General features: G+C 40.4%; 2 protein-coding genes across 4 annotated transcripts in view; both read right to left on the bottom strand.

Moving 5' to 3' along the window:
• Positions 1-5,627, bottom strand: part of LIPA (lipase A, lysosomal acid type) — a 122,589-nt gene extending 116,962 nt beyond the window's left edge. Inside the window, exon 1 of the mRNA XM_061174212.1 lies at positions 5,529-5,627. The gene's annotated coding sequence lies outside the window, so the exon portion shown is untranslated. The remainder of the gene's footprint in view (positions 1-5,528) is intronic.
• Positions 5,628-9,516: 3,889 nt separating this feature from the next.
• Positions 9,517-27,007, bottom strand: part of SLC16A12 (solute carrier family 16 member 12) — a 93,278-nt gene continuing 75,787 nt past the window's right edge. Inside the window, exons 3-7 of one of the 3 annotated variants that reach the window (XM_061173679.1) lie at positions 21,783-21,886; positions 19,053-19,196; positions 16,807-17,386; positions 14,580-14,839; positions 9,517-11,620 (exon numbers count right to left, since the gene is read on the bottom strand). In XM_061173679.1, the coding sequence (XP_061029662.1) occupies positions 11,358-11,620; positions 14,580-14,839; positions 16,807-17,386; positions 19,053-19,196; positions 21,783-21,886 (1,351 nt within the window). In that variant the 3' untranslated portion in view covers positions 9,517-11,357. The remainder of the gene's footprint in view (positions 11,621-14,579; positions 14,840-16,806; positions 17,387-19,052; positions 19,197-21,782; positions 21,887-27,007) is intronic. The other 2 variants (XM_061173755.1, XM_061173836.1) reach the window with 2 other exon arrangements.

The raw sequence follows: 27,007 nt of genomic DNA, 5'->3' as shown, positions 1-27,007 counted from the left end.
CATTTTAAGGCATGGCTTTCATATCCTATACCTGACCATTTGGCTTTTGAAAGTGTTTTATGTTACTTGGTAGCATTCAGCACTTCAATTCAGATGACTCATATCTCTTAAAGAAATTATATAAATATTTGTATATAAGATGCTATCCATTGCAAATGACAGAAAATAGAAAACCTGGCATAAGCTGTCTTTAAACCAGTAAGAAACAAAAGTAAATCGTGTTTTCAAACAAGGCTTAATCTTTTCAAAGTACTGTGACCAAGACACAATCACTGTACTTCTCAGCACTGATTTATCAAATTTGGCTCCATTCTGAGAAAACTACCTTTGTGATCCTAAGATGGCTGCCACACGCACTCTTGTCTCTATGCAGTGGAAAAGAGCGCATCTCCTCCCCGAACCATCTGAGAAGTCCAGGTTTGCAGTGTGATAGGACCGTCTTAGGTTATGGAACCATTTTCAAATAAGTCATCATGGCCAGAGAGGAAGAGACCATGTTCATTAGTTAGGCCTGAGGCATAGCTGGCACAGAAAGACAGTAATGAGGAGAAAGTTGACTTCCTTAGAAGCATGGACTGCAAGGTGCAGGGATGGAATTATCGAGAAAATCGGGATTGGATACTGGCAGTCAAAAATACCAAAGTCATGTAGATTCCAATTGTGTCTTCTTCCCCATTCCATACACGTCTCTATAGCAAGTGAAGTATTTCAAAAAGGAGGTAGTCATTCTAGCTGTAGTCATTACTGAAGCCCCCAGTAAACTTCTTCTGTTGAGATTTCAGTCTGGTTCTCTTATTCCTCTTTATTCCTACAGATCTGTTCTCAGCATCATGGGTAGGGGGAGTGGTGTATGGAAGGTGGAGCAAGGGAAGAAGTTATACTCACATTGTAGCAACTGCTACCAACTGTAATTCAAACAACTTCAAAAAATAGGTAGAATTATGGGCTTGCCTGGTGGCGCAGTGGTTAAGAACCCGCCTGCCAATGCAGGGGACACGGGTTCGATCCATGGTCCAGGAAGATCCACCATGCCGAGGAGCAACTAAGCCCGTGCGCCACAGCTACTGAGCCTGCGCTCTAGAGCCCACGAGCCAAAACTACTGAAGCCTGCATGCCACAACTACTGAAGCCCACGTGCCTAGAGCCCATGCTCCGCAACAAGAGAAGCCACCGCAATGAGAAGTCCACGCACCGCAACGAAGAGTAGCCCCTGCTCACCGCAACTAGAGAAAGCCTGCGCACAGCAACGAAGACCCAACACAGCTATAAATAAATAAATAAATAAATTTAAAAAAATAGGTAGAATTATGGCTGGGAATGTATCTGAAGTACCAAAGATGGCTGTGTTGACTGAAATAATGACTTATATCCAATAAAGCTGAGCAGACCCTGAAGAAGCCATCACCAGCTTATTCACAGCTGCTGTGAGGTCTACAGGCCTTGAACTGGACTTGTCCAAATTCAAAGTGACAAAGGTAGATGATAAAAGTGAGTATGGGATGACCTAGACATAAAAGGACAACCAGATTACCCATGTGGTCAGCTTGTACATATATATGTACAGCTATATCTGTGTGTGTGTGTATATATATATATATATCTGTAATGGTAAAGGCCCATATAAAAATATCTGCTTTGCATTAATTATAAGGTACTTTAATATTATACCTTATTTAACTATTTCAACACTGCAAATAAATAGAGCAATGCTCAGAAGTTAGTTAAGTAACATTATCAGAATCACACAAGCTACTTAGTTACTAAGTGGTAGGACTAGGATTTAAAACCAGATCTGACCTCATTTACAGTCCACTCTCTCTCCATTGTATCAGTGGTTCATAAACCTAACCCTGAATCAGAACCACTGGTGAAGTTTTTTAAAAATCAAATTTCCAGGTCCCATGAAAGACCTACTAAACCAGAACCTCCAGGGGTGGGACCTATATATTTGTAAAGCACCCAAAGTGATACTGAGGATCATCTAGGTAAGGAAACAACTATAATAACTTTGGGCGGATGGCCTTGTCTGTTCTACATCCTATGCATTCCATTTGTAAGTAGAAATCCTAAGGGAAACTATATATGTTAGGTTAAAGTTAACAACAGCCCAAGTTTAGATACAACTTTTACCCTGTTATGTGGAAGCTCTCTGAATAAAAAGGTTAGGAGAAATAAAAGAAGGAATAAGCAAGAATAATGTAGAATCAGAGGTTTGGGGAGGATCTTACCTTTCCACTCCTCTCTCCCACTTCTCTCCCAGGACCACAGCCTCCCATTCCTCTGCAATTCTCTTCTTAGCCAAAGTTCTCTGGATCACTGAGATGTGGTTTCTTTTCTGCCTTAGCTTCCTCTTTTCCTGTATCAAGCCACACATACCTATCCCACCCCAAACAAAACTCCCACCTTCTCTGGCAGTGTCTTATTTACTAAGATAAATTTGTTCATTAAGCGTTTTGTTGTACTTCACTTTAAGTGAATTAAAAAACAGATCTAATTACTAGAAACATGCACAGAAATGCCATGTATATATTCTCCTATCTGCTCGGAACCTAGGGGTCCTCTATAAGTGATGAACTAGAATTCTCAATATCTCCTTTCATGATGGGCTCTAGGAAGAGAAAACAACAAAATAATGAAGGTGAGATGTGTAAGCTTTGGGAAAGCCAAATCTCATGGGAGCACACAGATGCATCGTGGATAAACTCTGAAGGACAAGCATGGATTGATGTCACTTGGATTGAACACCAAAGACACTGAACACACTGGCCTTTCCTATCCTTCAGGAAAAGCCATTCCTGTTGAAACTTCTTCCATTCCAATATCAAAGGGTAGAATGGGGTGAGGAAGAAAGGAAGAGATGAATACCCAAGAGTTCAAAAGTGAGCCTATAGGTCAACTTCCTCCAAACTTGTCCCTAACTCACCACCAGATTGGAGCAAAGCCCTAGGAAGGAGGGAATGCTAGTTCAGCCACATATATAGACTATAGTGTCACGTGAATAGCCATAGCTAACTCATAGCTACACAGAATATAATATGTACTAGGTGCTGTTTTAAGTGCATTACATGTATTAAACTTATAAAATCCTCACAAAATCTCTATAGATAAGCATTTTTGTTATTTCCTTTTGCATATGAGTACACTGAAATTGAGAGAGATTAAGTAAGCCCAAGGTCACGTAGCTAATAAGAGGTAGAAAAAGATTCAAACCCTGGGTATCTGGTTCTAGAATCTAGCATTTAACCACTAATAAATATTTTCTAAATAGTTTTAAAATTTGAAATGAAGGATATAGGAAGATAGGACCAATCTTTACAGAAACTATAGGAGAATGCTACAGAGAATCACACAAAGCACAGACATTCTACAATCATAGGTCACCCAACACTTTCACATAGAGCCCCAGAACTCCCTGGAAGGAATTGTGAAAGGGATTAAAAGCTGCTCTGAAACCCCTGGAGAGAATGGCCTGAGAAATCAAGGGACTCAGTCTAAGGGAGGGGCTTAAGAGTTGGATGTTAGAAATCAGAGATTTGGAATAAATTCCTCGAAAAAGGAAGCAAACCTACTTTGGAAGGCTGGAAAACCAGTAAACAATTAGAAGCCAGAATATCTTGTCCTTTGCCCTTGGGAAGAAGGATACATCTCCCATGCACATACCAACCAGAATCAGAACTTTACCCAGTGTGGAGAACAACACAAGTAGGCAAGGAAGGAGGGTGCTATAACTCATGTAACGACAAGAAGTAGGCTGGGATCACCTGCCCTTTAATATCCCCTGAGTTTGCCTTGAGCCTCCAAGCCATGGACTTTGGAAAGTAGCTCTGAGCCCCTAATTCCACTGAATACTAATTTAGTTTAAGAGGCACTTCACCTCTTCACATGCTTTCCCTTTTCCATACCACCTTAACTCCAGTAACCTTACACCTCAATCTCACCAAAACAAACAACAAACATAAAAACCAAACAAACACCAAAAATGAAAGCCATTTACAGGCCATTTGTATATAAAAACCCTTTATTGATAAAGTTTAGGAGAGAGGAATCCACAACTTAATAATTTAATATTATATAATCACTTTTTTAAGGAAGAGAGCAGGAGAAAGCATAGAAGGAAGGAGGGAGAGGAGATGGGGAGAAAGAAAGAAGGAAAGAAAGAAAAGAGAGAGATGGATTGAGGGGAAAAGAGAAAGAAAGAAGGAAACACCCTTAACCATTTCTTGATATTCCTGCCTCTTGCCATGATTCCGGGCCTTATCTCCTTCCCTATCTCTACTCTTCTCCTGAAAAAAAACCAATTCCACTGTTTTCCTGAAACAGAGTAATTCAGTTTTCTCTTATCCTCATTTACAGCCACAGACCCACTTATGCATAACCAAATTCATTAAGCTGCTTAGTTCAACAAAAGAGTCTTTCATTTTAACATGATACACTCTCTTTGAAGGCAATTGTTGCTATAAATAAATAGCATCCCTTCACAATTTCATGGGAACTACACATTGAAAAGTAAATTCAGTCACTAAATCTGTCATAATTGGTATACAGTATAACAAGCATGACATTTTATGTTTCCAAATTATACAGAATACACTCCCCTATATCATTTGGTTTCAACATTTCTCAAAATTTGACTTCTGGTATGTGTTTGAGATTTCATCTTACACTTTAACTTAATCCTTTATCAACTCATATCAAATCAATTAACACAATAGTACGGGACAAAGAATGGGACCCAGGATGGCAATCTGAATTCCCAAAGAAGGCCACAGAGGGCTCAAAATATTTTTTTTCACATTAAATTTTACCCATGGTTAGCCCTAGTTAAGTCAATTAAAATCATCACTCATATTAACTTTGATATTCTACATAAAGAAGTGCACTAGGCAATCAAAATATATACTGAAAAATACAACACAGCATCTTTATCCCTATATTTGTACTTGCAAGAGGAAGAGGATAAATGTGGGATGGGTAGTGAGTAGGGACTAGGGGAGGGAAGAGAAGGAAACAACAAACTTTGTTCTAAGGCTGGCCTTGTCCAATTAAACTGTAATTGGAGGCATCACCAACTTTTGGGAAGTGGTCTCACTAATTCCAGCAGATGGCAGTGCTGCATAACATGTAGTTATTTGAAAAACAAAACAAAACAAACAAAACAAACCGAAACAAAAAACTTTCTTGAATCTCTGGACTATTTAAGAAGAAAAAACTTACAAATGATTCCTTTTTAGAGTTGAGAGGTAATTATTAAAGTATAACCCCAGGCCCTGAAAATCCCTGTTTTTAATTTAGAGAAGCCAAATGCAGCCCAAAATCCCAGCAGTCCCAAAAGTCCCAGACACCTTTGTGGATCCCCTCACCAGAACATTTATTAGTGTCAGCTTGTGTTTGACTTTGCATTGGCCTTAGGAATCTACTAGAACTTCAGGTAGCCACATAAAGCGGCTTCCCCACATCCTTTTCCCTTACTCCCCAGCTTCTTCCCCTGAAAAGAGTAGAGGCTGTTTCCAACCCACTCAATTCCATACCTGAGTTCCTCGGAATCATCTCAAATTTCTCTGGCCCATCACGAATTCTTCCTCTCCTAACGCCCAGAGTACGCAACGCCCTTAGCCTCAGTCAGCAGTCAGCATTTAAGAACCTCTTGGGATTGTTCTCACCTGAGTTAGTTTCAATTTACCAATTAGGAAGTACACCTGAGATCACGGAGGCGGTGGTAGGTGTATTTTAAATTCCCCACCATATATAACATGGTGCCAGATTCCAGGGAGGTGCTTAATAAATAGTTGTGGTTGATTAACTCCTCTCACCAACTCTTAAACAAGTTTGCCCGTACGCCGTCTGATTTTCAGTCATGCCCTGTGAGTTAGAGGCCAGCCATAGGCCCGGGCAAGACTCCAGCCAGGGGCTTCTGCTCCTGGCCAAACCCTGGAGCAGGGTTTTCACGTAAAGTAAAAGCAGCTTGTGTGGTCCCTGTAACTGAAACCCCATCTTTTCACGATAAGGCTCCTGTGTCCACCTTTTCCCAATATTCCAGGGCTCCCTTGCATGGGCAGTGCTTCCTGCCCAGGCCTCCCACTCCATTTGAGCACAACAGAGCTATTTAATTACGTCTGTCTGGGTTCAACACAGTTGTATCATTTTTACATTCAGGCCTCAATCTAAAGGTTTAATTAATATATTTCTACCAACTCTTCTCTTTGCCACCTTTATTCCCTTTCCCAAACCTGCCCCATGATACTCAGTGCTCTGGAGCTCCTGCTGTTTACGTGACAGTTCTTACCAGGTGTCCTATTTAGGCCCACTGAATTGGGAACCTCTAACATTTCCTATGCATTCCGGGTGCAAGAGCGACTTCAAGCAAACCTGACCTTCAGTCAGCCCTACCCTTGCTGCATTATAATTCTCTTTAGCAGTTACTTCCTTCGTTCTTTTTCTCATTTGCTCACTTATTGTTTTCCCTCATTCATTCATTCACCAAGTATTTATTGAGTGACTGTGGATTAGGCACTGGACTCAGTGGTAAGTCAGTCAGTACGATCCCTATCCTCAGAAAGCTGTGGTTTTGTGGAGGAGGTGACATTTAAAAACAAACACACAAATGAACATGCAATTGTAATTAAAATACATTCTTTGATGGGAAAGAGCAGGGTGCTATGAGAACAAGTCATGTGGGTGGTGATGGTGGGATAGGTAATTTAGATGGAGGCAATGGTTGAGGACAGACTCTCTAGGGAAGTGACATTTAAACTGTGGCCCAAAAGATGAGAAGTGAGTATCCCGAGGGATCCATATATGCAAAATGACCTGGGAAACAGATAGAACAGGGCACTGCAGTGTGGTGAGTGGGAAGAACGTAGCCCAATAGGAGGTTTGGAAGTTAGGCAAGAGCACACCCTGCAGGACATCATGGGCCATATTCCAGTGTGTAACTTCAGCGATTCTAAAAAAGGCTTTCCCCTTTCTGTTTGAACTTTAGAAACTAGAGTCTGATGTCCAAATTCTTCCACCTCTGCTTGGGCAGGGGATGACACACTTAGAGATCCAGAGGCCTTCAGTGTCCACGGGAACCTCAGGTAGCCCCACATCCCTTTCCCCCATGAAGACCTTCTTCCCCACCGAAACACACTCAGACTCTGCTCAGGGCCCCGTTGAAAAAACAGGGACTGAGATATGTCTTCACTTTTCCTAGGACTGGGACCACTAACTCTTCCATCTTTACATGTGTCAGTGGGAAAAGACCTAACTTGCCATCACAATGGAAGCAGTTTTATGGGAAAACTTTAAAAGGGCTGCATTTTAAATGCTAATTTTAATGCCAGTGCAAATCTTAAGTGGAACATACATTAACTGCTCAAAAATAAAGTGCTTTGTATTTAATTTTAGACCAATCCTAGGTCCTGGACCCCTCAAAGAGGGCTCTGACACTTAAATAATTAAGAGTAATAATGAAAGTAATAGTGATCACTCTCTCCCAGAATTCAGAAGCACTTTTCACTTATTTGACACCTCCTTAAGCTTCAGGTAGATAGACCACATCGGGGCTGGGAAAGAAGGAGGAAGAGTTTTAGCCTGCAATTCAGACACCCAAAGGAAGACCGCGGCAAGCAAGGGGTCCCCATCAGCTTTGTAGGTAATGATGTGGCTCTTTAATAGGTGATACTGACCACCCATACCCTCCGCTAGCATGTTCTTGCCAAGTTTAGTTATTCCTTGACCACTGATGGAAGACATGTTCTGTCAACATATTTCAACTGGCTTCATCAGGGGTGTAGGGAAAGGGGTAGATAAATGCTGGGGGATGGGTACATCAAGTTCATTGTACTTTTCTTTCTGGTTTTGTATATGTTTGGAAAGTTTCATAATAAAATGTTTTAAACATCAATCTTTTTATCATTATTTAATATTTTTCCCACTCCTCCCACCAAATATTGCTCTGTGCTAATGGGACAAAATCCCAGTCATCTCTTACTGGTAGCTGCTCTGGCAACATGTATAAAAATGTATTGTTCAGCGGAGTTAAAAAAAAAAAAGACAAACTTTGAAGTATGAGAAGAAAAACTCAGATATCTACCTTGAATTCACACTATTTCATTTCAATAAACAATTTCCAAATTAGACCTATTAGGGCCAGGAAGGTGAGTGCCAAATAGATATTACCATCTTCATCATCACTGGGCAATGGTATAGGCACTTCAGAAAGAACTCACCTCTTGACTGAGAAAGCGTGACTTTGGTAATGCGGAAGGTGGGACAAAGCGTGCTGCCCAACCTTCTCCACATTCCGCCCCTCCCACCCCCGCCCTTGACAAATGCTCCCAAAGAAGAGCCTGGATCAATAGACAGCAAATTAAGCCACTTAGCCTGGAAGTAGTGGTCTTGATAGAACCAGACTCTTGGGAAGATTCTTGGAAATTTCCAATCCAGGATCTTCCCATCTATACTGATTGGAAGACTGAAACATAACCCAAAGGGTTTCATCTCCCCAAGGAAGGGCTTATTTCCAAATGGTTTCTTGAACCCACATGAGAAGATGATCTGAGCAGGTACAAAGGGAGGGAGGCAGACTCCAGCATCAGACAGCTTCCTAGTTTTACAGGAATTCACTACAGGCACTAGAGTGCAGTGACTACAGAGTCAGAAGCCGTGGGACCTAATGCCTCAGTTTCCATGTCTATTAAATGGTGATAATATAGACTATTATGGGGATTAAATAAGACAATGCATAGGAAGTGCTTCACACGGTAGCTAACACATTGGAAGTTCTCAATAAATGGTTATGCTTTTTGTAAATTATTTGATTACTTACCACATCTTTATATGCCAGTTACATCTTGGCATAATCCAGACAGAGCCACTCACAATACAATCCAAACCCTTTGTGCAGGGGAAAAATGTTTTTCCAAACATGACTATAAACTCATTTTATTATGCTTTTGAAATAAGAAAATATTATCATAAATATCCAATCTATTAGTGAAATCACAATCTGAACAAAAGGCCAAATGGTAGTGTATCTACAGAAGTTACACATTTTGTTTGCTTTTCTACTCAATTTCAAAGTAGAACTTGCAGTGATATAAAGAAATATTTAAGATGTAAAATCAGCCCACCACAATTTTGTTCTTGATTCTACAAAACAAACACATCATTCCCATGAATTGCTCCATTCTGAAATAAACAATATAGACAAATGGAACGTAACAGTAAAATTTTGTGTCGATGACAATGGTAACCTCTAAGATCTACATTTTCCTTACTGGTTTCCTAAAAATGCCACTCCAAAAAGAAAAGTAAAATACAAATGTATGCATGTATAAAGGCAGAATATCACAAATATTTTATACATATTTTAAAAAGCTCTGATCTCTATGCTCATTTTTCATGAATACTTACAATACTTTAGAGAAATTACATCACAGAACCAGATAAACAAAATTTTACTGTGATCATCACTAGGAAAAAATATGTATAAGAATATTTATAACTCTTTATATTTCAAAAAATCTTTAGGCTTGAAGATTCAAGAAATGACATTTAGTGTAAAGTGCTATTCCAAACACATAAAACTTCATTTTAACTTTGACTGTTTACAGATATTTTCCAAATATTGTTTTTAAATTGCAAATGACAAAGGAAGTGGTTTCACAACTAAATTCTCAAACTAAGTATAAAGATAACAGGAAACATTCCTGTTTTCTCTTTGGAAAACACCTATGAGATATTAGTTTTCTGCCATCAAATCAAGTCAGCATTTCATTCGGAAAGCAATGTATTAATATATAATTTTATATATATATTTATAATCCAGTTATAGGCAAAGACTCTTGCTGAATGTGCTTAGTCAACCCTGGATCTTCCTCATGGCTGTGTTTTTTCTCTCAGCATCCCTGGCAAGGCGTTTGTGAGATCTGTTGGGGGACAGTGGATTGAATGGCCTTCAGGGTCAAAATAGTTCCCTGAGGTTCAGATTTTAATTTTTGAATAATTAAAATCCCCTTTCAATTGTATAACTTGCCCCTATGTTACAGGTGCAACATGATTTGGGATTCAGGATTATAATTCAGAGGACTTAAAATGGTCGGAGACAGGCTGGGGGATCTGGCCTTTCTCTTCTCTCCCCATGCCCTCCCTCTTCAATCTGAAGACTTTATCCCACACCACAGGAAAGTAGGGTACTTGGGAATGAGCAAACTATAATCCAATGAGTTAAGGTATGTGATTATAAACTGTAAAACAACACACCACTAGCCTTCTTAATTTTGTCCTCCCTCTCCCCTGACCAAAGCTACAATTTGTGGGAGGGCTATGATGCTGAGGTTAACCCCTGAAGTCTTCTCATTCAGCTGAAAAGGTCCACTAATGATTATCTATAAAGAGATGAATAGCAGTGGACACTGGAACAAAAATTAACACAGGGAGAAAGGAATCTCAGCTTCAGAGTATCTCTAGAATAATATTTTTCAGGCAAAACTCCCAAGTCCTGTTTTGGGTAACGAACCTAAATATCTGATCTGAAAAGAAAACTTTCACCAGAGACCTGCTGATTCAAGAATTCAATTCCTGCCCAGTTGGAATGCTGCCAACATTTTTCCGTTCTTAACAGGAATTGTCTACAGTTTAAATAAATGCTTTATTTCTAAAGGAAAAAAAAAGGGAAGCATTAGTGTTAACATTTCTGGTAAGATTTAGAAATCGCCCATGTGTCTTGGTGTGTTCTACTCAATTTAGGGTAAGTATTATATGTGATAGCAACAGAGGTGAGCGTCTGGTTGGAGGTTAAGTGCCTCGTCTTAGGAAAAGAGCTTTCAGTGGTGGTGGAAGGTGAGGATGCCAAACCTTCTTCCTAGTGGAGTTTCTCATTAGCATTTGAAACAGGTTGTTGAAGAGTACTTTAGATTCTTCGAAAGGCAATGATTAATACAGAACCCCCTTCTCTAAACAGCATAAAGAAACCTACATGTCAACGTTTCTGTTTACCTTCTAACTGAGGAGGGAAGATGGAGGGGCAGAGAATTTGAAACAAAGCTGCGCCCAGTGTCATCTGCTTTGGTCATGCCTTGAAATTACCTCTATTTACAGCGAATTATATCAGCTATGTCCTAACATTCTCCATGGTCTGATGCTCATTGCCCAAAAGATGTGAGTTCAATTGTGAGTACAAATCCCAAATGGGGAAACTCTGAGCCAGTCCAGCTTGCTTTGTTATTTGCCATTTTTCCACTACCAACATATTAATAAAACGATAAATTTCCTTGGAAGGCAATACTTCTGCCAAAATAAAATCCTTCAGAAACATGTACAATACAGTGGTCCCACCTCTTTCAGCCCTGAAGATTCAGACTCAAGGCCATTGATCATGTGGGGTTGGAACCAAGCATTGCTATAGCCACAGACTCCCCATCTTTCTGATCTAATTCTCTTGCTACAGAATAAGCCACCGATCCATTGGTCCATAGCTGCAGCTTGGCATCTGATTCTTTGGCAAGGAACTGCAGCTGGGTTTTTCTCATCTTCTTTACAAGTCTAGCAAAGCCAAGCAACACAGAACTAAATATCATTGAAAATCCACAGAGAAGAAACGCTGCAGTGTAGCTGCCAGTCGTGTCTACAAGCCATCCTGTAACAAGCAACAGCAAAATGATATTGTTGAGTTGAAAATTCAATTATTTACCCACTCTCAAATCTAATAATTTGTGAGGATAATAACAATAGATTGCTAGCACCGCTGCTCTAATTTTGACACAAAAAGCAGATGTCCTAAGAGTATTGTGCAACTGAAAAATGCATTCTATTTTCTAGGGAAACTTCTAAAATGGATTGTTGTTATTATGTAAAGTGCTTGGAAGTGTCAAACTCTTAGTATTCACACAATAAATATTAGTTATTATTATTATTAATCCCATGGAATACGGTAGAAAAGATAAAAATAGCATCATTCAAATTACTGATGATGGGATTCTTTCTTTACCTAGGGTGTTAAGAGAATGTAATTGTACAGAATGCTAGTAGTAGTATTCCCAGCAGCCATATACTGACTCTCCTGAATAATAGAACATGCTTCTAGATAAAGCAGAATCCAAATTTTCTGTTGGATCCAGTCATCGTACCCCATCCAGTTTGAAAATCAGATCGTTGGACCATCTTACAGTTTAAAATGCAAACTTCAGAAAGCAGAATTCTGTAATCACAGCTTTTTTTCTTTATCTCTTATTGCAACAAATTAGCCACAATATCTATTCTGGCTCTAAATTTTGAGGAGAACCAGAGTATATGATATGCAAAATATAGGTCACAATAATCAGAGACTCAGTGAGGTAAAATTAGACCTTGGCAGGAAATTATTTTGTGATTAAAAAGGTTTTTTATTTTATATTGGAGTATGGTTGATTAACAATGTTGTGTTAATTTCAGGTGTACAGCAAAGTGATTCAGTTATACATATACATGTATCTGTTCTTTTTGAAATTCTAAAAAGGTTTTTTAAAATTCCTCCAAACTTTACTTATATGCCAAGAAAATCCACCAGAGGAGTGTATGATTTCTCCTCTCACCTACTTCAAAACCATTAGTCAAAAATGGCATGCAAAAATTGTTAGAAGCCCCAAAAAAGTTTCCTGCAATCCAAACTACTCTCAAATATTTTAGTTATCATGTGATTTGCTTGTACATTTCTGTAGCAGAAAATGGAAGAGATTGAGTAGAGAGTTATCTTAAAAGTAATTAAATAAGAGAAGTATTAAAAAGGAACTCACACGCTAATCCTCTAGTACCTGGCAATGAGTATAATGTCTGATTTGCCAAATGAAGGCCAGGGTTTGAAAAAAGGATCCAGGAATCCCAACTTATGTCCTATGACTTTTTAACAGAGCTATACTGTCCCTAAAGGTTGGTAAATACAAAAAAGTGGCTATGGAGGGAGGATGTGGGAATATTTTGGGGGCATTTTCCAAAAATGAAGCACTAAACATGTAGTCCTTTGTCATGGAGTTTAAACTGACGAGGAATTTTCATCGGCAGCTATCAAGCAGTCAGTTTCCCTTGGTTTGATGCTTTAGCAATTGCTGGAGTTTAGAAATAACCTGAACTGTCTATTCATAATAGCAGCTAAAGCAGAAATCCTGCCTTCTTCAAAAAATTCCCTCCCTTCCTTCTAAGCAAATGTTTGGCTCATTTCTCTTCTGTCTATCTTCAGAGAACTTCTTCACTCCCGTTTTTAATTTAGGCAGGTAATAATCTGGACCAATTATTCTCAATCTTTAGTGTACAGGAGCATCACAAGAAAACTGGCTGAGAGTGTAGATTCCTGGAACTCACCCCCAAAGGTCCAGATCACAGAGGGAGGGTCAAGGAGTCTGCATTCTAACAAGGGCCCCAGGGGATTCTGATGCAGGTGGTCCCAAGACCTCATTCTGAGAGACACTGGTCTAGACCACACACCCCAGCAAGAAGGCATGGGTTCTGACCTGTTTGCTGCTATACCGACAGCGCCAAACACAGTGCTGGTGTACACAGGCAATAAAGATTTGTTGAATTACTTGTTTAATGCATGCAATAAATATTTGTTGAATTATTTAATGCATGCAATGAATATTTGTTGAATTACTTATTTAATTATGTTTTTAATTTTTATATCATTTTACAGTTTACAAAACATTCTAGATGCTTTATCTTGAATCCCAAATCTGTATATCCAAATCTGGCCTCCCTCAAATGCTCAGATTTCATCCTTAAACAGCGCTACTGAGCATTTTATTGGGTATTTCAGATATCTGAATATGTCTAAACATTAAATTTTTAGTATTTTTCTGGCAAAGCTACTCTCTCCAACTTCCTTATTTCTTTCAACCATGCCATTACCTCCTAAGTTATCTTGGACTTCTTTCCCTCCTTCATCCCCACATGCTAAATTCAGTTGATTTTTTCCCCCAAAATTTCCCCCTTGCCCCAGAGCTCATTCGCATTTCTGCCGCAGCAGCCCTAGTTCAGGCCTTTATCAGATGGCTCTTGAACTATTAGGATGAAATCCTGTTTCTCCCCTAAGTTACCAGATCAATTGCTAGATCATGTTTTCTAAAATATACTCTTTACTATACTACCCCTTTGCACAAAAGCTGTAATACTAGCCATATTCTCTGAAGCATACAGGGCCCCACTCCTTCGGCTGGCACTCAAGACATTCCACTATGACACCCGCACTTTATCATTTCAGCCTCACCGCCTACCGCCCCCCCTACTGGAATCCAGTTCTCCTGCCAGCCTTCCCTCTGAATGTGCCCAACTTATTTATAAGTCTGAACAGCTGCTTCATTCCATTGCTTCTATCATTAGTGCGGAATGGAATCAAGATCCTAATTTGGGACTTTTTCTTTCCAAGTATGCTAAGGTCCCCCAGTTAGCTGGAAGAAGATTATAAAACAAGGATGTAGGTTAGACCATGATGTTTTGGTGGCTCTGGCATCCCTTTCTCTTTCACTCTTCCCAACTTACTTCCAATCCTCATGGGTGTGTGTGAGTTCACTGTTTTTACATCAGTATGACAGAGAAGAGGTGATTGGGGGTTCTCTCTGCAAACTTACCTGCGATGGGTGGGCTCACCAAATACGGCACTGCATGGAGGAAGTACACCACACCAAGCGCTGATGACAAAGAGGTGGTCCCCACGATTTCTGCAGTCACTACTGGGATCAGAGTCACATAGGCACCATCAAAGTAGCCAAAAGTACAAGCGAAAGGCACGAGCAGCGGGAGACTTTGAAGCATTGGGAGGCAGAGGTAGCAGAGCCCATCCATTCCGATGGCAAAGAGGTAGCAAATATACTGGTAATTCTTCAGACACCTGTGGATGTGAAGACCAAGAATGAGTGCAGCATGCACAGGTTCTATCAAAGAGCTCTAGAACCATGCTCAGGTAGCAGTAAGCACTACAATTATTTATAGAGATGGCCTCCCCATTGTGTGTTTTCTACGTTGTCTTCCTGTCTTTCTTTTGGTATATGCAAATGCAAGAATGTATCTTCCCAGGAAGCATGGTATGGTAGAAAATAACCTGTGCTCTAAAATTAGAAAGATAGAAGTTTGAATCCAATTCTACCACCTACTAACTGCCTAACTCTAACCTCAATTCCTTTAGCTATAAAATGGGGAGGCTGTCTATCTCATAGTGTTATTCAAGGATAGTTGTGAAATAACACATAGAGAGTGTCAGGGACTAACATTTTCTAGAAGTCTACCATGTTAGATGCTTTCAGATGTGTCATCCGTTAGTCTCCAGCACATCATATATGCTCAATAACTCAAGTGGTTATACAAAGAGGAAGCCATAATATGAAGAAACGAAGGTGATTTGCCAGAGATTATGAAGGTCTCGTATTAGGACTAAGTCTTATTTCAAGACCTCCCCAGTGGTACTTCCATGAACACTTCCCTTTGTAGATCCAAACCCATCTATGATACCTATTATTTTAAAGACTCTGTATAACATCAGCACCAGCAATTTATGCTTTACAAATGTTTTTCTGCCCACAATCTCATTTAAGCCTCACAAAATGCTATAATGTCCATAGGCAAATATTGAACTGGTCCATTTTACAGATGAAGACCCTTGAGGATCTGAGGGTTAGGTGATTTTCTCTAGGTCACAGGGATAATATGGGGCAGAGCCAGCACAAGAACTTAGGTCTTGTATATCTCAGACTAGAGATCCCTCTCTCAGACTTATACCAGGCTGCTTCTTGTTGAGTGATTTGATTTTAAAGATGGTTACCCTTTGCTCTCCCACCAACTCCTTAACCATTAAAAATGTGGATTTAATCCTAAATATTATATTCACGATACTGGATAATGGCAGTTGGATCCTGATTAGTTCCCAAAGACATAACGTGTGAGAAGCCATAGGATGATAGCCCTTCCAGGTCATAGCTCAAGTGTGAAGAGTCCATCATTTAGGAGAATATGAGTAGTTTGCTCTCTTCAATCCAAACAGATTAGCATTAGCTGAAGAAACTACTCAGTAGATTTCTTATAACTTTGGTTTCTAAGCCTAAAATCATAATGAAACTATCTGCTATTTGCACTGTCAAATATAAATACGTGGCTACAGATAACGTGTTATTATTGACCTGATTCTCCTGCCTGGACTGGAGTCGGCTCTTCTCTCTATTGCCAGCCACTCTCTGGGGTGGTTCAAAAGAAACTAAAACCACAACGCCCAGACAGAAGTTGTCTCACCAGAGGACTGACTTGACTTAGAATGGAATTAAATCTGTCACCAGAACTTCGCTTCTGCCATTTATACATACCCACCATCCTAAACAATCTAGAACAGGAGTCAGCAAACTATGGCCAAATCCAGCCCACCACTTGTGTTTTGGACTGTGAACTAAGAATGGTTTTTCAAATTTTGAATTATTGGAAAAAATCAAAAGAACAATAAAATTTTGTGAGGGAAAAATTGTATGAGAAATTAAAAATTTAATTTAAAACTAAATAAAGTCTTATTGGAACATGGCCACTCTCTCTTGGTCAGATATTGTCTGTGGCTGCTTTTGTGTTACAACAGCAGAGTTGGATAGTTGGGATCATACGACCCACAAAGCCAATGTGGCTTTGTCTGTTTAATGTCTGTCCCTTTACAGAAAAGTTTGCTGACCTCTGACTAGAAGAACCAACAAGGGAGTTGCCTTCAGATATCGAAAACCTGTTAACATTATTCAGACCTAGGTATTCTAGAGGGTAAGGTGATGAGGGGAAACTCAAAGTTTAAAGTCCCTAGTGGGGAACCAATGACGGTTTCATGGATTTTACCTTCTGTCGGTTAGCCATCCAAACGTGATATTGCCAATAATGTCAATCACCCCAAGTATGGACATAAGAAAAGCAGCTTGCTGGTGACTCACTCCGATACTCAAAGCATAAGGCACCAAGTACACAAAGAGAGGGCTGCAGCCGTAAGCCATAAATAGAACAGAGATGGCCAACACAACAAAGTCTGACATCAGTAAAAAATTGTATTCCTGCTGCAAAGAGCCACAGAGGCAGGTCTGCACCCACTCTTTAGTCCAAGTCGAAGAGGGAGATGCCCGCTGAAAGCCTTGTGTCTCAGTTCTACAGACATGGTTCTGCTCTGAAGTTGTTTGGTCATCTTTAAGAGTAATTGGCCGCATCAAGGCGCCGCAAACACAGAGATTCAAAACGAAACCCCCAAGGATGAGTAACGCTCCCCTCCAGGAAAATTGTTCAATAAGGAGCTGAACCACAGGAGCCAGGATGAATATGCCAATGCCACTTCCCGACATGGAGATCCCATAAGCAAGGGCTTTCCGTCTGCTGAAATACTTTCCAACCATGGCAATAGCTGGAGAGTAACAAAGTGCAAATCCAAGACCTGGGGATAAAGAGAACTCTCTGAGTGCTGGTGGCACGGCATGAACAGCTACTGAAAGAACATTTCTCAGAATCTTACTATTTGGAATAAAGAGAATCTGACCTTCAAATAAACCCTTTTAAAACTGCTTTCTACACCAAGCTGAAAATGAGTCTCCCCTCACCAGTCATCCACAATTTGGAAAGTATAGCATATATATGACTTTCTTCTTGGGAAGAAAAGCCTTAAGGGAATATGACTTAAGCAAAATAAAATGAAGAACTTAAAAACTATTATACAAGCTCAATTTGAATTAACTAGAAAATCAGGATAACACTGACCTAAGAAATTTATTCTCCCCACCAACACTTCTTTTTTAATAAATTAAAATTAATTTTAATAAATTAAATTATCTCTGGATAATTTAAGTATTTTAAAATTATCTCTGGATAATTTAAGTATTTTTAAATTATCCAGAGAATTACTTCAACTCTTCACTGCCCCTGAAGACACAACTCTGATAATCTGGACCACACTGGAATTTGGGTTTAAATAGCATTTGTGACCCCGTGAAAGCTCCAGAGTAATCTCACATATTAGGAAACATTGTGCCAATTTGATACATGAACATAGCATGTACACAAAGCCACCTGAAAATATCCCTTAAAGTCAGCAGAAAGCCTCTTCAAGATTTTCCACTTCTATTCCTTTTAAGTCAAGAAAATCTGAAGGGCTTTAAACCCGGAATTTAAATGTCAAGGAAGGAAAAGGAGAACTACCTTCAGCTCCTGTTCCCATCTGCAGAGCAGGGTGAGCAATGATCCCAATTTGCCTGGACTGAGGGGTTTCCCAGATGTGAGGCTTTCAGCACCAAGACCAGGATAGTTCCTGGTAAACTGGGATGATGGGACACCCTAGCAGTCAGGTCCTTTGGATGACAGGGGACAGATACCTTTTTTAGCTGACAGAGCTAGATTTATAACCTTACTATGAGATTATATCCTTTATTGGCCTGATCATGCTACCCCTGTGGCCCAGACAAGAGTTTAGTGTTACCCTCCCCTCTGAGTGATGGGGCAGAAAACTGCTACTCTAGTCCCACCAACCAAGCCCACCTTGATCCTATGCAGTCCCTGTAAGTGTGATTTATGGAATGCACATCAGTTGCTTCTCTTTCTATGGGCTTCATTCTCTAAAGATACTTCCATAACATCGAAAGAAAATGTGCAATGTAAGAATATCCACAAGGGGCTTTCTTTTTAAAATGGTAAACCCCCATTTATTGGACAATGGTACTCACTATAAAGTAGGGGCAACTCAGGTCAACCACAGACAGTATTTCAATGTCTTGGCAAAGATGTTGGGAGAATGATCATTGCCGAAAATTTATGTTGCTCTGGCTAATGTCATATTGCTTCTGAGTGGAGAATCTCAGCCATACACGGCTGCCCAAGGGAAAGCCAGCAGTCACTGTTGTCAAGTGGCTGAATTAAAGTGGTGATACATTTTCACTACAGTACGACAGTCCATTGCATTTCTAGCCCTTTTGGTTAACTGCTAGGTAGGCAGACATTAAGATAAATTATGCATTTTACAAAATGAATATTTTATGAATTACTGCTCTGTTGGTGGGCTTGACAACCCCCGGATAGGGTGGGGTGAGAAGGGTGGTACAAAGTGCCCTTACCTGTAAGAACTCCCAGAGTGAGGTAGAGATGCTTCAGACTGGTGGCAAATGAGCCCAGGATGAGACCAGTAGATGCAAGCAAGCCACCCAGCATGATTCCCACTTGACAGGAAAAATGGTTACTGACAACACTCCCAAGTGGAGCTTCAAAAACAATAATAAATAGGTTCAACACAAAGGCCTTGAGGGCACTGTGGAAAGGCTGTGGGTGCTGCATTGGCAGAGCAGAGAACGATCCATCTTCAAAGCCTCGAGCCCGCCCCACTCATTCTACAGATTTGGAAACCAAGGAGAGAGGAAGTGGCTTGTCCATGGTCCCACAGAGAATAAGTAGCAAAGCTGGAATTAGGATCACATCTCCTGACTGGCATTTGACGGCTCATTGCACATCTCCATTCTATGACAGCCATAATCCCAGGATTATGTGGTGTTTCTTTAACAGCGAATCAGCTCCTTTAAACTACATGTCACTTGCACAGCGATGTGCCTTGTATGTTTCATATAGTATTGATCATACACAATTAACAATAATTATGACAGGTAAATGGTAGAGAACGAAAGTGGGCAACACGGCATGGCCAGCAGTGTTATGCAGGAAAAGGCCAGGGAGAGAGATCATAGACAAATTTCACAATCTGGCACTGTTTCCGGGCTTTTGGAAACCCTGTGGATGAGAAATCAAAGCCCAGAAAATCTAGGAAATGAGATGATGACATTTTGGTTGGCCTCACTCTATTTGTGGTTTAACAATGTGTCAGAATTGTGCCAACTTCCAGGCTTATAGACTAATAACTAAAGTTGGAAGAGGCCAAAAAGAAATTGAAGTTCAGGGGAATATGACATACCCAAGATCACCAAGAACTATACAGTTCAGGGAACCTGACACCGAGTGCAGGGTTATTTCACCCGGTCATTCTGGCTCCTTGGGTCTCTCAGACTGATGGCAGAGACGATGGGTGAGGAATGTATGTGAATTTCTTTCTGAAGAATAATTCATGCTGACACCAGTACTCCTAGTAACAAGATCAGAAGAGCCAATTCTCTAGGTATCTGTGGAGTATAATTTTTATATCAATCAGGTTAAAATTGGGTGTGACACAAATGTACATGATAGAATCAGTCATCAGCTTAATATCCCATCTAGTTAGAATAGTGGCTGGCTGCATATATAACCTCTGGAGAATAGGAATGAGCAAATCTCCTGAAAATATATCTAATTCTCCAGACTGATGCTGCTATGGCTATTGGAAAGTGACAAAATGTATACTAAACTCAATGAAAAATGTTCACTTCTCTGTTCATCATAGGGCAGATATGACCCCAATGGGTGTCCCAGATGTGATTCTGCAGAATTTAAATATTCTGCACCTAACATGACGCTGTTTTTAGCTCAATGCCTCACATGGTCATTGTGACCATTGTGGTCACTGAAGGTCATTTATTCCTCTTTGAGGGATTATAAATATTCTCCAAAGGATAATAGTGAGAGAAATGAGTCACCTGTATCCTCCATGAAAGATAAACATGGCTGTCTTGGCATGCCCACACAAAGGCTGTGACTAATCATCTGACCCTGAAAACCAAGTGATCATCTTACTGGTTAAAAAAAAAAGGCTAGAAAGAAAACCTGAAAATATGATTTTTTGATCCCTTATGACCTTCCAGCGTTATCAGTAGTGTCAACTTAGCCGTCTCGTGAAACCTAGAATTGCACTCAAATTCCTCCCAACCAAGGAAATACATTTCAGCACAAATCAACCAATTCCTGATTATGTACATTTTTCTAAAAATAAATATGAATCAGTACCTAGAATGGAAAAGATGACATGATTTATGATACCAAATAATATAGTATTTCTCTTTTGCCATTAAGACATGGCCTGAAGATATAACAGTTTTCTAAAATACTCAGGAGTCATCTAAATGAAAGGATTAAATGGGTCTAGTCTGCAAATAGATCATTTTGATTTGACCCAATTACAGAAAATTTCTATGGCACTCATTTAATAACTTTGGTTGGAAATTTTTAAAAAGAAAAATCTCAAGGTTACTTTTTCCTTACTATACAGATTGATGAGAGATTCCATGAATCTTGAGAACACTCTGTACACTGTACATAGCACCTGTGTGGCTCTTGATGAAAACTACAGCCGTAGTGAATGTGCTTATCTCATGATTGCACCATTCTATCCTTCTACAATACTTCTCTAAGAATGAAGATTGATGCATGAAAAACGAGCCAAACTTCGAACCCTCTGGGAAGGGACGAGAATGAAAACAAGACTTGAGATGTGACGCACATATTGTTGGCACTCATTTAAGGAGATCACATTGAAATGGCTCATGGTGCTTTCCAATGGCTGTTTATGTGGCTGGAGAATGAGGGGACCACAGCATTCAGAAGAAAGCAAGCATATACTGTATGGTTAACTGCGTCCAAAATCAGGACAAGTCCTGTGATTGCCCAGTTCCCTATCTCTATAGGTATGTGTCCAATTGACTGTGTTCACTACCTGGTCCATCTGACATCAGCCAAGAATGTTAACTGCAAAAGCACATCTGGGTGGGTTTGGCTAAAGGCAGGATCATACTTTTCTTTTTATATGGTTTTAGCCAATTTTTAATCATAGCCTTTCTACTCAGAAAAACTGGTCATCAAAGGCAGTGGAAGGTCACTGTCATGTATAGTTCAAGGGTAGCCAGTAATTATCTATCCCTGGAGATACTCACCACAGAGCATGGTCACACAGTCTACAATGGAATGGATCCAGGCTGTCTGTGCATAATCCTGAGAGAAGTATGTCTGGAAGTCCACAAAAAAAATTGAAATACATCTGAAAAAAAAAAAAAGTGCAAGCATTTTATACCAAAAAAAAAAAAAAAAAAGAATGAACATGTATTTGATTGAGAGTTTCAAGTTTTGGTTCAATCATCTGTTCCGGTCTCCAGGGGTTTTAATTGATTTTCAATGGTACGTTGCTGGCCCGTAATAAGTGGGAAATCAGAAGCCAACCATTGGGATGTTCTAAGGGATAAGAACAAGTGTTTAGGACTTCCCTGGTGGCACAGTGGTTAAGAATCCACCTGCCAATGCAGGGGACACGGGTTCGATCCATGGTCCAGGAAGATCCACCATGCCGAGGAGCAACTAAGCACGTGTGCCACAACTACTGATCCTGTGCTCTAGAGCCCTTGAGCCACAACTACAGAGCCTGTGTGCCACAGCTACTGAAGCCCACGCGCCTAGAGCCCGTGCTCTGCAACAAGAGAAGTCACCGCAGTGAGAAGCCCACGCACTGCAACCAAGAGTAGCCCCTGCTTGCCGCAACTAGAGAAAGCCCGTGCACAGCAACGAAGACCCAACGCAGCCAAAAATAAATAAATAAATAAATTAATTAATTAATTAAAGAAAAAAAGAAACAAGTGTTCACCCACTAGAGCAGCTGCTGAAACCAAGTGGATGTGAAGATCACTGCTGTAGGGAAGGTCTTATGGAAAAGATGACAGGTCAGACACATGGATTGTTACGCATCATACTGTTTCACTATCATCTGAAACTTCTAAGAGGTTGTTATACAAGTTAAGACTTGACAATAAAGTGTTATACATCACTCAGCAATTTCACTTCTAGGTTTTAAGCAAAGTTAATAAACAGATGGTGATGATAATAATAATAGATACACATAAAAGGATATACTCTGGAGAACTATTTATAATAGCCAAATATTGTAAACAGCATATATGTCCGTCAGTAAGGGACTGGTTAAGTAACTTATAGCATATCAATAAAATGAAATATTAGGTATTAAAAATGATTTGATTTGTATTTATTGATTTGGAAATAAATTCACAATATAATGTTAAGTAAAAAAGTAAGTTACGGGCTTCCCTGGTGGTGCAGTGGTTGAGAATCTGCCTGCCAATGCAGGGGACACGGGTTCGAGCCCTGGTCTGGGAAGATCCCACATGCCGCGGAGCAACGAGGCCCGTGAGCCACAACTACTGAGCCTGCGCGTCTGGAGCCTGTGCTCCGCAACAAGAGAGGCCGCGACAGTGAGAGGCCCGCGCACCGCGATGAAGAGTGACCCCCGCTCGCCGCAACTAGAGAAAGCCCTCGCACAGAAACGAAGACCCAACACAGCCAAAAATAAATAAATAAATAAATAAATAAATAAATAAATAAATAAATAAATAAATAAATAAATTTATTAAAAAAAAAAAAAGTAAGTTACAAAATAGTTCATATAGTTAAGGGCTTATTTTTATAAAAATGTAGTTCATGTAACTAGAAAAAGCCTGAAAGCATGTAAACGAAAATGTATCCGGTCATTATATGTGCATGGTGAGGTTATAAATGATTTTTTTGTCTTTATTCTGCATTTTGAATTATTTTACAGTGAACCTGATTTCTTATACAATCAGAAATTTATGTGTGTGTGTGTGTATATACATATGTATGGGGGTGTATATACAGAGACAGAGACAGAAACAGAGACAGAGACAGAGAAATTTTTATGCTGAAAAATAGCTAATTACTTAGGAAAAACAAGACATAAGTGATCCAGAAGCAATAGTTTGGAATGAACCACACACAGATAATTCAGGACAGGAAGCTTTTAGAGCTCCGTGATAGCAGGGAAAGAAATCAGGCCTTGCAGCTTGGGGATGAGATAGGAGTTTATCTGTCTCCTTGGATAGGACCACATTCCAACTCATTATGCTTCAGCAGCCCCTAATAACCTGTTATTTTACTCTCTCTTTCCTCTCCAGTTGCTGCTGGATGTAAAAGTGAGTGATGGAAAAGTTAAAGAAGGGGGAAGAGAATCAGGGTGAATCAGGACTGCTGTGTTATGAAGGTCCAGCTTCATGGGCATACAACCTATACAGTCGCACAGAATCTGGCACTCAGAAGCATTAAACTTGGCTTAACTCAGCTGTCACTGTCTTAAAATTCCTAATAATTTTATCTTTGAATTTGCATTTTGTAAGTGAAGTCCAATGGGACAACGAAGCATGCATGTGAGCAGACAGCCACGGATTCTTCAGTCTGCAATTCTGTGCTTTTCCATTTGCACATAGTCTTAGAGACGCCCCAGGGCACAGAATTCCAGTAGACTCTTGTGTGGGAGTCCAGTAAGACTCAGACTCAGTACCAGGTAAGTGTGTTACACCTACAACTGAGTGAGCATGTGCACAGGGGAGTGAGAGAGACCATGCTTTCCTTTCAAACCAAAACTTGCTTCAAATGCAGAAGAAGGCAATGGTGTTTTAAGAAAGACAAAGGGCTGAGGATTCCTATCAGAACTTTTCTTACTCGTGTTGCTTCTCTGGGTTAGCTGATCGCTTATGCTGAAAATGATGACACAGAAGGAAAGTAAAAGGTAGGGCTACCGGTAATATAAAGACGAATGGCAGATTTGTGCTACTAATTTAACATTTCCATTTTCTTTACTCAGAACAACAGTAAATAGTAAATTTAAAACACCGTGAAAAACCGAGACCACTGAAAAAAAGGAAAAGCTTCCCATTTTAGTACGTTTACCAGCCCTTTTTTCCCTGCCTTTTGAACAAGGGGTCCTGCATTTTCATCTTGCACCAGGCCCTGTAATTATGTTGTCAGTCCTGGTGATAGGAAAGAGAAAGGGACAGTATAGGGCAGCGATCCCCAATCTTCTCGGCACCAGGGACCAGGGACCGGTTTCGTGAAGACAATTTTTCCACGAAGTGGGGCGTGGTGCGGTGGGGTGGGGATAGTTCAGGAGGTAATGCGGGCGATGGGGAGAGGCAGATGAAGCTTCGCTCACTCTCGTCCTGCTCACCTCCTGCTGTGCGGCCCTGTTCCTAACAGGCCGTGGGCTGGTATCTGTCCGCAGCCCGGGGCTTGGAGAACCCTGGTATAGGGTGCTAAATTCTAAGTCCCAGAAGGTACTGGGATGGAGTTTGATGTGCAGAGTACAGATAGGGATCGACACTTCTGGAAGGAAGAGGACGGGAGCAGGATTGGGCAGAGAGAGCTGGGCAAACAGACGCAGGCCTGACAGGCCTCAGCCAATCCCCAGGGAAATGGGCGGGCCTTTACGCACCTCCCTCCAACAATCACTGGACGTGGGCACCGCTGGAAGGGCGAGCTCTCGGGAGAGGCAGCTCTGCGCAGGTGAGGGGGACCCTGCGGACACTGACAGCTGCAAGCTGCCTGCTGATGTTCACCCTGCAGCTGAGGCCCTCTGGATGGCACACCTCCGTATTCACCAGAGTCCCGTTCTTGTCCTCCGCACTGAGCACTGTATGTGATGATATCTATCAAAGGGACATCGAAAGTTGTCCTTCCCCTTCCACTGATTTAAGAAACCAGACAACGTGCTATAGTAGATCCGATGCTAGGTTAATAATTATATCAGAGTTTGGAGTACTGAAACATAGTCACAACGAAAATGCAGAGAATGATAACATAAACTACCTGGCTGAGTATATAAATTTAAATTTAATTAAAATATTGCAGAACATTTTCTAAAGCATGAGCTAACTGCAACAGCCTTATACTAGTTTTAATTCGGTACAATAATAACAGGAAACTCTACGATGTTTCTTAACATCCTAAAGATTGCTAGACTAGTACAAAAAGTCTATTATTTTCTCCTAACCACCAGGCCTTCGATTTAAGTGAATAATGATTTCTTGGATATAGCTCAGTATCAAAATAGTTAAGTTATCCTTAGCCCAGGGTTTCTCAATCTAAGCACTATTGACATTTCAGACCTGATAATTCTTTGTCCTGGGGGTTGTCCTGTGCGTTGCAGGATGTTTAGCAGCATCACTGGCCTCTGCTCAGAATGTCTCCAGACACTGCCAAAGGTCCCCTCGGAGATCAAAATCAGCCTGTTTAGGACCACTGATCTAATCAACTATCAAATTCTGCTTATTCTACCTTATACATATCTTTCAAATGCTGCCACAGAGCTCCATTGCCTTTATCATTTATCATTCATGACAACACTTCTCTCCTGGACTGCAGCCAAAACCCTCCTAACTGATTTTCCTGAATTCACACTTGGCTACCTTCAGTATATTCTACACTCCATGGTCCAAGTGTCCTCACTAGAACACAAATCAGATCCTGATGCTTCAAACTTTTTAACATGACTTATGAGACCCTGCATAATTTGGTCCTTCTTAGCATCTCTCCTTTCTTCCTATCTGGTGCATTCCTCACTTCAGACAGACTGAACTTCTTTCTACAACTTTTGACATACCACACATGCTTTTTCACACCTCTGAGCATTTTTTTTTCTAGGATGCTCTCCCAGCCTCCCTCATTCTTTTAGTCTCAAGATAATAGTCAACTCCTCCAGGAAGGCTTCCTTGACTACCTGAGTCTGGGCTTGATACCTTTCTTAAGTATTTCCACTACATGCTGGACCCTTACCACACTGTGTGGCGATTTCTTTGCATTTGTTTGTATTCTCCACTAGACTCTTGCTCTGTGACAGCAAAGACCATGCCTGTCTTATTTTGCATTGAATCCCAAATATCTAGTACCATAGCTTCCATGTATGGGGTGCTCATTAAACATTGTTCAAGGTTCAAGGTACGAAAGGAAGGAAATTAGGAGGGAAGGCAGGCTGAGAGTTGGTAGAGAAGTGACTGGAAGATAAAGAAGTGAAATGGTTGAGTAGCAACTTCAAGAACTTGAATGAGAAAGGAAGAGGAAGAACGGATGGCAGCTATGTAGGAGCACGTGGCTAGATACGGTACAGTAGAGGTGTGAAGAATCTGAGTTTATAAGCTGAGAGAAAGAATTAGTAAAAGAGAGATGCAGAAGCTGGAAATGTGGAAGAACATAGGACAACTAAGAGGAAAGCACCCCAAATGATAATAAGATATTTTGGTGTTGTAAATCATAATCTCTTCTCTCCACTAAATTGTTTTGGGGGATTTAATATTTGTGGGACTATGTT

The sequence above is a fragment of the Eubalaena glacialis genome, chromosome 1, assembly GCF_028564815.1.
Source record: "Eubalaena glacialis isolate mEubGla1 chromosome 1, mEubGla1.1.hap2.+ XY, whole genome shotgun sequence".
NCBI lineage: Eukaryota > Metazoa > Chordata > Mammalia > Artiodactyla > Balaenidae > Eubalaena > Eubalaena glacialis.
This window is presented reverse-complemented; position numbering and strand designations above follow the sequence as displayed.